The 9283-nt window shown below is 37.6% G+C and overlaps 1 protein-coding gene across 1 annotated transcript in view; it reads right to left on the reverse strand.

The window, feature by feature from the left end:
* Positions 1-6292: 6292 nt before the first annotated feature.
* The window catches only part of LOC107749421 (ephrin type-B receptor 2-like), a 173261-nt gene continuing 170270 nt past the window's right edge, over positions 6293-9283 (reverse strand). The window contains exons 15-16 of the mRNA XM_016564569.1: positions 8519-8674; positions 6293-6713 (exon numbers count right to left, since the gene is read on the reverse strand). Of these exons, the coding sequence (XP_016420055.1) occupies positions 6605-6713; positions 8519-8674 (265 nt within the window). The 3' untranslated portion in view covers positions 6293-6604. The remainder of the gene's footprint in view (positions 6714-8518; positions 8675-9283) is intronic.

Here is a 9283-nt window from a genome sequence, read left to right on the forward strand (position 1 = left end):
GGAGCTATCAAAATAGGGGCGAGACCCTTTTGGGGTAGGGGCGTGTTTGTTTTGGTGATTTCAAATGTCAACATTGGCTACCAGAAATCAGAGTATTTTAATGTTTAGGGTATTGGCACTATTCACATAATTTCATCAATTATAAGCAACCTCTTTTTTTATACAGAAAAGTTATACAGATTTTTTTTTCTTTCAGTTATTTTATTTTAGCTAGTTTAGAAAAAACGAAGTAAACCGTAATTTTACAATTATTTATTATTTACAATTTTATATATATATATATATATATATTATACCACAAATGCTGTTAATTGGACATTTTATTATTGGTCATGTGAAGATAGCTTAATCGTTCATAAGGAAAATTATTTTAATTTACTTTGTTTTGAGTTTTTTTCTTTTCTTTTTAGATTAAATAGACATTTTACAATCATTTTTTAAATCAACAGTGGTAATTAACATTAGGCCACAAACATTGCTGACTGAGCAAACAACTACTAAACTTGGAATATTAATTTAAATATTTTGTAGCCACTTTTATCTGAAGCAATGACAGTGTATTCTGTCCATAGATTTTTAGTATTATGCATTCCCTGGGAATTCAGCCCATGACTTTGGTGGCGCTGGTGCAATGTGCTATCAGAAAACAAACACAGAGGCTAACACACACATGCACACAAAAAACACAGAACGCTGTATAACAGATCTCATTTCATGTTTTAATGAGGAGAGTCAAGTTGGGCTTTTTTTTCAATTTTTAGAAAATAAACCAATAACAATATTACAAATAATGAAATTGTTACATCATTCACAGGGTTACAGTCAAATGTACATTTTATACAGCGAAACAGGACCTCCCATCTCCGTCACAGTGGTCCAGGTGGGCAGTGCTCTATTTGGGCTAGCGAGAGAGAGACAGAAAGAAAGAGAGAGGTCTGCTGCCCTGTAATGGAAAGCAGGGCTGAAAGACACGGGAAGAATGCACTACTGCCTTCCTAACACCAGAGAGTGCTGCGGCCCTACAGGCACTACAGCTTTGTTCAGTGAGCCATTTTCTATCTGAGAACTTCCCACCATATTTGGAGGATGCAGGCAGAAATATGGACCAATGAGAGTCAGCCAGAGCCAGCTTGTATTTACGTTCACAGTCGCACATAATCATCATAATAACGGTTTTGCATTGGTATTATGCTACGGCGGTAGCTGCGAGCATATGCTGTTCACAGCTTGCTGTCATCCAGCTTTCAACAAAAAGCTTTAAATGGAGCCACTTTTATCTGAAGCAATGACAGTGTATTCTGTCCATAGATTTTTAGTATTATGCATTCCCTGGGAATTCAGCCCATGACTTTGGTGGCGCTGGTGCAATGTGCTATCAGAAAACAAACAGAGGCTAACACACACATGCACACAAAAAACACAGAACGCTGTATAACAGATCTCATTTCATGTTTTAATGAGGAGAGTCAAGTTGGGCTTTTTTTTCAATTTTTAGAAAATAAACCAATAACAATATTACAAATAATGAAATTGTTACATCATTCACAGGGTTACAGTCAAATGTACATTTTATACAGCGAAACAGGACCTCCCATCTCCGTCACAGTGGTCCAGGTGGGCAGTGCTCTATTTGGGCTAGCGAGAGAGAGACAGAAAGAAAGAGAGAGGTCTGCTGCCCTGTAATGGAAAGCAGGGCTGAAAGACACGGGAAGAATGCACTACTGCCTTCCTAACACCTTAGGGCCCTACAGGCACTACAGCTTTGTTCAGGGAGCCATTTTCTATCTGAGAACTTCCCACCATATTTGGAGGATGCAGGCAGAAATATGGACCAATGAGAGTCAGCCAGAGCCAGCTTGTATTTACGTTCACAGTCGCACATAATCATCATAATAACGGTTTTGCATTGGTATTATGCTACGGCGGTAGCTGCGAGCATATGCTGTTCACAGCTTGCTGTCATCCAGCTTTCAACAAAAAGCTTTAAATGGAGCACGGTTCTGTGCCGATCACATTTTTGCTAGCCAGAAGGAACATTTGCAGTTCGCATGTCCACATAATGGCAGCTTATTGGCTATTTTCAGAAGCCATCTGAACAAAAAGGGTTCTGAGTATTAAAAAAATGCCTATGTACCATCTTTCCCAGCACTTTTAGAGGATTTGTATGAAAAAAATAACTGTTGTGGTAGAAACTATGCGTTTAAGGTGATAATCCATGTGAGAGAAAAAAACAATAAGTGCTTAAATCACTCAGCTTGACATTCTTTCACACTCTCTACGTAGTGTTCTGTTAAACGACAAATGAGAGAGGGAGACGTATGAAGTAATTAGTCCCCTACTGAGAAACAAACTTGAGTGGTTAAAGATTCAGTGGAAAAACAGAATTACATAAGACCGCCGTGATGAAATATTTCTATGTAAATACAGGTTTGCTGAAGAAAATGCGTAGCAAATGTCAAGCATGTCATAATCTTTCAACATATCAATATCTTAAAACAGAAAGGCTCATTGGTTGTTAATGTTCCTTCGGATCTCTCGATGCAAAGTGCCAGAAACGCATGTGATCATCAGCGCCAAGCTGCAAGAAAAAAGTCTTTTTGCAAATAGCGCAGACCCATGAAACGGTACTTATGAAAGGACACATTTCATTGGAAGGAAAAGAAGATGAGGATCAGGAACACAGCATATCCCTTCAGCACTGGATTTCATTCAAAGCTCTGTTAATCCTGTGCTGTTAGGCTGATTTAAAACACACTGAAACTTGTGGGCAGCACCTCTGAATATTGCTGAGCTACTGCCATGAGTGTCTAAACTTCTGAATTTCTGTAGGTTTTCTAGACATACAGCAGCAGTGTGTGTGTGTGTGTGTGTGTGGATCCTGGACCAGTATGTGTGCTGGAGCTTTGAGTGACAGTGATTGTCCTAGGAGGGTGAAGCAGAAGCAGTGTTATTCTGAGGAAGACGAGGGATTCAGAACCTTAAGTTTCACAGTGCAGCAGTGACACTGAGCAGCCATTAAATATTGAGAGGATGTGCTGACAGACAGGTAAAGGCGGATACTGGCACCATCACTGGTGAAGTTTTATGATGTGAGAACATTCTTCACTCTCAATCTGTCTCTCACCTTCCTGACTCACTCCTTGTCCCAACCAGCTGCTGAAAGCAACCAAGAAGTCACGTATGGTATATACCATGTAAATTGGTTTTTTAAAATGTATTGCATCAAATTAATTACTTAAAAAATGTATTTATTTTGCTTATCTGTTATTTTAGTTTACATTCAATTTTTAGTTGATTTTACACTATTTTATTTGACAGAACATTTTGTCAATTGCTTGATATTCATTTCCATAGCAGCTTGATAGCCCCGCCACAGTGAAATCTCATTGGTCCACATACACTATAATTCTAGTTTGGGCTCATTAAGATATTAAAAAAAAAAGATAAATTATTACTTTTATTCAGCAAGCACACATTAAATTGATAAAAAAAAGTGACAGTAAAGGCTAAATGTTGTTCTTTTGAACTTTCTATTCATCAAAGAATCCTGAAAAAATGTATTTATTGTACAGTTTTTTGTAAATATTTTCAACAATAATATTTTTGAGCAACAAATCAGAGTATCAGAATGATCATGTGACACTGAAGACTGAAGTAATAGCTGCTGACAATTCAGCTTTGCCATCACAGAAATAAATTACATTTAAAAATATATGAAATAGAAGTTATTTTATATTGTAATAATACTTTATAATAATACTGTATTTACTGTATTTTGACCAAATAAATGTAGCCTTGGTGAGCACAAGAGACTTATCTTACGGACCCCAAACATTTGAACATTAGTGTAACTGCATATTAAAAATTGGCTGCAACAAGGCTGCACTGAATTTTTGCTTTCAGTGTCGACGGACAAATTACACGTTGCTGGTTAGGACAAGGTGTTAAGCCCAGATTCATTTCCTTTCTCCTTGTATCCTCCTGCTGGTAATAAAAAAAGTTACAAAGAACGACAGAAAAGTTGAGAGCTAAAACTTAAGGGCCATTTAGTATGTCAAACTCTAAGGAAAGTAAAATCCTACTGTCTTTCTGGACACAGAAGAAAGTAGACAAGGTCGTCTCTCAAACCTTTCAAATTTATCGATATGTCTCTTAAGAGTTCACACCTGGGATGGCCTGTCTGCTGGACGTTGTGTTTCATGCCCAAACACTGAACGACAGAATCTTCATTCTAATGGAAGCATTATGTAATGGGAAGAACAGAGAACGATCAACACCATCTGATTAGAACTTCATCAGCACACTGAGATTCAGCCAATGGACCTTACCTACAGTAAACTGACCTCACAGTACTGCATGTTTTTAACACAGATGCATGTCAACCCTGAGGTTATGGAATAAAGCGAGCCCCTCGACGACTGAGCGAGAAGTATATTGTTAACCACAGTGACCTTAATGCTGGTACATGGACGTACCTGCACGTGCAAACACACAAACACACTCATTCACACACAGAGACACTCCAGCATGGATGAAGATGCCTCTGGTCTGTTCATCTCTACGGACGCTTCTCATCTCTCAGCCCATCCTAGTACAAAACGAAAGGCCCAAAATAAACATTGACAATAGCGACTCTCCATCCGACACATAAAAAAAATTATATATACACTAAAATCCAACACAGTTTCAAGAAAAACCTCTCTCTGAGGGGGACGTTTCTGCTTCAGAATATTATATACAGAGTTGTATTGTTCTTACGCCTAAGTCATGAAGGTTTAAAGATCTCAGAGAGCATTGTGGAAGTACCATACCATGGAGAACGGTAGGAATTACGGATGTATTTTCTGTAAAAAATAAAATAAAACCTATACACACTAATTTACAGACGATATTGTTTGTGATTTGTTGTTTAAATGTCCCATGAAACTCCAAATTTAAGCTTGGCCCCAATTAGTGAATGTAAGCAGTTCAAAAATGTCATACAATAACAATATCCTCATATAAAACTATGCTTCACAATGAACAATCACTTCCCTGTTATGAAAATGTCCTCTAACTGCATACTTTATCAGATATTAAAACCCCTAAACACCTTATTATAAAACATTTTTTTTTAAAGAAATGATTTTGGTGGCAAAAATATAAGCATATCAACACAGTGATCTGCAAAGTGTATCAAATCCAAGCTTCCTGTGAAATCATAGTTTTGCACCACACATGCTCTGCAGCTCCATGGGCTCCTTACGCACGCGCACGCGCACACACACACACACACACACACACACACACACACGGCAGGGATCCAAACATAAAAGAAGAGCGTAGATGATGTGAAGACCACACCATACATGCACTCGGGGTCCTTCTCTGTAAGCAGTTCATGTAAAGAACACGCTAAAAATTTTCCTTTATGCATCTGCGGGGGAGAATATCTTACGCCGTCTTTCAAACTAAATCATCTTAGCCCATGACAAAAAGGAGGAAGAATATAAAAGATGACCCCCTCAAGTCATCTACGCACACGCACACGAAAGAAAATCCATCAAATGTCAATGTAGATCCATCTAATACTGAAACTGAAACTAAATGTTGGACTACATCAGGCTTGAACTGATGACCTCACAACGTCAAGTGCATCTGATATGTACAGGATGAGGTACAAAGGGATGATGCTCTATTTGGCAGGCTCTTATGACATCTGTAAAATATTTATTTTTTTCTCCCCCCAAGCAGTGAGAAATCTGCACCACAAATTGAACACTGTGATAACTATTTCAACTTTTTTTTCTCCATTTGTCTGTTTGTTTGTGTTGATATAGTTTAAACTGCGAAAAAAAAAAAAGTCTCATTTTTTCTTCAAGGCAGCATCGGCTGCTAAAAGGAAGTCCCATTTCATGTTGTTCACATACTTTTCCCTCGGTTGTCAGCGAGGGTAGAGGGATTAAGGTCCCACAGGTTGTCCCGTGTGTATCCACTGCGCAGACAGCCATTATTTCTATTCAAGATTTTCCTAAAATATTAAAAAGAAAATCTCAGAAGCATGTATTGTGAGGTGAGTTTTTTTTTAATCTCCTGTTTCTTCCTTGCCCTTTTAAAGGGTAGCCTTTCGATTCAGTCCACCATATTCAGTCTGCAATTTTACACCAATCTATATATTTTATATAGATTCCTTGTTCTCATAGCTTTAAAAATTCTTTACAAAAACTCTTTAAAAAAGAAGACTAAAAAAAAAATTAATAAAAGAAGAAAATTGGAAAGAAAGTAAAAGGAAAATTCAAAGAAAATAGGGGGTGGAGCCTATTGCTGGCAGACTGAACGGTCATCCTGTGATTGGTGGCGGCTAAAGCTAAATGATCAGGTGTTGTGACCATATTTTCCAGACGCAGCTTTCCCGAGTCGAGCCCATTAGGGTATCTGGGGGTTAATGGGGGATTTAGATGACACAGATGGAGAATGAGAGTGTTTCGGAGGAGAGGGCAGGTGGATATCCTAGGTGGTCCAGAAGGAAAATCAGGCTTAGGGTCTGTGGTGGCTGCCCCATCCCTTCACGTTGGCACTCCGCTGCCTCCTCTTGTCCTCCTCCCAGTCTAATCGGGGCACGTGGTCAAACCTCTACCGATTGGATCTGGTTCATCTGGGCCCTCATCATCTGAACGCTGTTGAGGATCTTCTTCTGATGACCCGCTAGTGTCACTCCGACCCTGAGAATGTCCCTGTGTACACACACACACACACACACACACACACACACACAGAAAGAGGCAAGATTAAACACGAGCGCTCTGAAGCAGATACCATAATGTTGTAGTAACACATTTTTATTCACTGGCTTCATCACACGATGCCAAAGTAAACTGAGCATGTTAGTTCAAGATTGAGTAACCGGTAAATTCCTTTATCCCTATCATCCTCTGTTTGTTGCACAATCCAAGCGTCTCTGAAACAACAACACCTCCTTTGTTTTCATGGCGTGTCTGGTTTGGCCAGGTAACAGCTGAGGTGAGGAGAGGAGAAGAACTTTTGGTAGCACCTAGGATAGCAAAGTCCACTAAAGGAGGTAGAGCTTTTTCGCATTTGGCTCCCAAACTCTGGAATAGCCTTCCTGATAACGTTCGGGGTTCAGACACACTCTCTCTGTTTAAATCTAGATTAAAGACACATCTCTTTGGCCAAGCATTCAAATAATGCATCTCATAATCTTGTACTGCAGTTATATCTGATCAAATGCACATTATTATTCTTTAGCTTGGGTTAAACAAATAAATTTTGCTTGGTTGGAACAGCAGCTACGCTATTTATGTCTCTATTTGTTTCTCTGTTTTTGCCGATTTACACAAGCTTCAGTCTGGATCCAGAACACCTGAGAAGAGATGATGCCAACCCCTCAGAGGACCTCAGATGATGCCAACCCTGAAACAACATACAGAACTACCACATTTTGCTATAAGTTTGATTGCATCATATAATAATTGCTGTTAATAGTGTTCATCGTCTGTTTGATTACGTCTTTAATTGATTACATCTTTAATTGATTTTTCCATACATTTCTGCCATATGTACATTAACTGACAGTCACCACTGATAAGCTACCACTAAATATTGTAGAAACTTAATTTGCTGTAAAGTTGCTTTGCAACAGCCAGCAACAAAGATGAGAAAATATACCTATATATATATTTTTCATTTTTTAATTTAAATCCATACAGTGTCTAATCATTGAGAGATTATTTTAGACTGCAATTTATAATTCATTTTGAAGAAAGACAGAGGATAATAAGGAGACTGAATAGTACAGCTACATAATCAATCACATTGAAACTGAAATTGCGATATGGCCTTGTGCATTTATCATTATACCTCAAAAGACTGTCATTTAAATAAATGGTAAAACTTTACAATAAAGTTAAAGTCTTCACATTAAACAGCATTTATTAAACTAGGTTTTCTACTTTTTTTTTCTATTTTAATGTATTTTAAAATGTAATTTATACCTGTGATGGCAAAACTGAATTTTCAGCAGCCATTACTCCAGTCTTGAGTGTCACATGATTATTCAGAAATCATTCTAATATGCTGATTTGCTGCTTAAGAAACATTTCATATTATTAATGTTGAAAATAGTTATGCTGCTTAATATTTTTGTGGAATCCGTGATAGATGTTAGGATTCTTTAATAAATAGAGGTTAAAAAAAGAAAGAAACAGCATTTTTTAAAAATCTTTTGTAACATACTGTTTTGTAACATTACTTTGACTTTTGATCAATTTAATCAATTTCTTTCTTTCAAAAAAAAAAAAAAAACTGACCCAAGCTTTTAAACAATAGCATATATATTATATTTTATACCATAGTGCATAGCCCTAATAAATAGACTGAGAAACTTAGGGCAATATAGAGCAAAACTAGGTATTGACAGTCAGCGCTATTAGAGTCAAAGATCCCCTAGAGGTTCTGCTGACTTAGTGATCAAAGCGTGGCTGTTTTCCAAACCGTTTTCTCTTGTAGGTATAGCACTTACTCCATGGTCATCTGGGAAACGAGGTCGAAGCTGGTGAAGTTGCCATTGGCGAAGTTGTCTTTGTACTGGCCCATCTTAATAGCGGCCAGCCAATCATCAACAGTGTTAAAACTAGAGAAGTCGGGCACACTGCGGTCAAGCAAGGGCAAATGCACACTGGAGGGGCAATAAGAAAGAGATAGAGAGACAGATGAGTCACACTGTTGTGAATGTATGCAGTAAAAATAGCCTTTAACCACCAAGTACACACTACAATCTAGGAGTCACCGTTTCGGTATGATTCGGTATGTGCAAGGGAAGAAAGGACTATACTGTCAAATAAAAATAAATAAGAACAAATAATCTAACTACAATCAACAGCACAAATAAATACAATAGAGCAAAGTAACATAAAATAAACAGTGCTTTTTAGTTTTTTTTACATTAGTTTTTAAGTACAGAAATTGAATAAAGTAATCAAATGTAAAATAACATTGCATATTTAACTGTATAAATTGAAGATGAATCCTTATTAAAGGGATAGTTCACCCAAAAATGAAAATGTGATGTTTATCTTCTTACCCCCAGGTCATCCAAGATGTAGGTGGCTTTGTTTCTTCAGTAGAACACAAATTATGATTTTTAAGTCCAGCCGTTGCAGTCTATCAGTCGTATAATGCATGGCAATGGTAACAAAATATATGAGAGTAAAAAAAACATGCACAGACAAATCCAAATTAAACCCTGCGGCTCGTGACGACACATTGATGTCCTAAGACACGAAAC

Source organism: Sinocyclocheilus rhinocerous, unplaced genomic scaffold (genome assembly GCF_001515625.1).
Source record: "Sinocyclocheilus rhinocerous isolate Xijiao unplaced genomic scaffold, SAMN03320098_v1.1 scaffold889, whole genome shotgun sequence".
NCBI classification, from domain to species: domain Eukaryota; kingdom Metazoa; phylum Chordata; class Actinopteri; order Cypriniformes; family Cyprinidae; genus Sinocyclocheilus; species Sinocyclocheilus rhinocerous.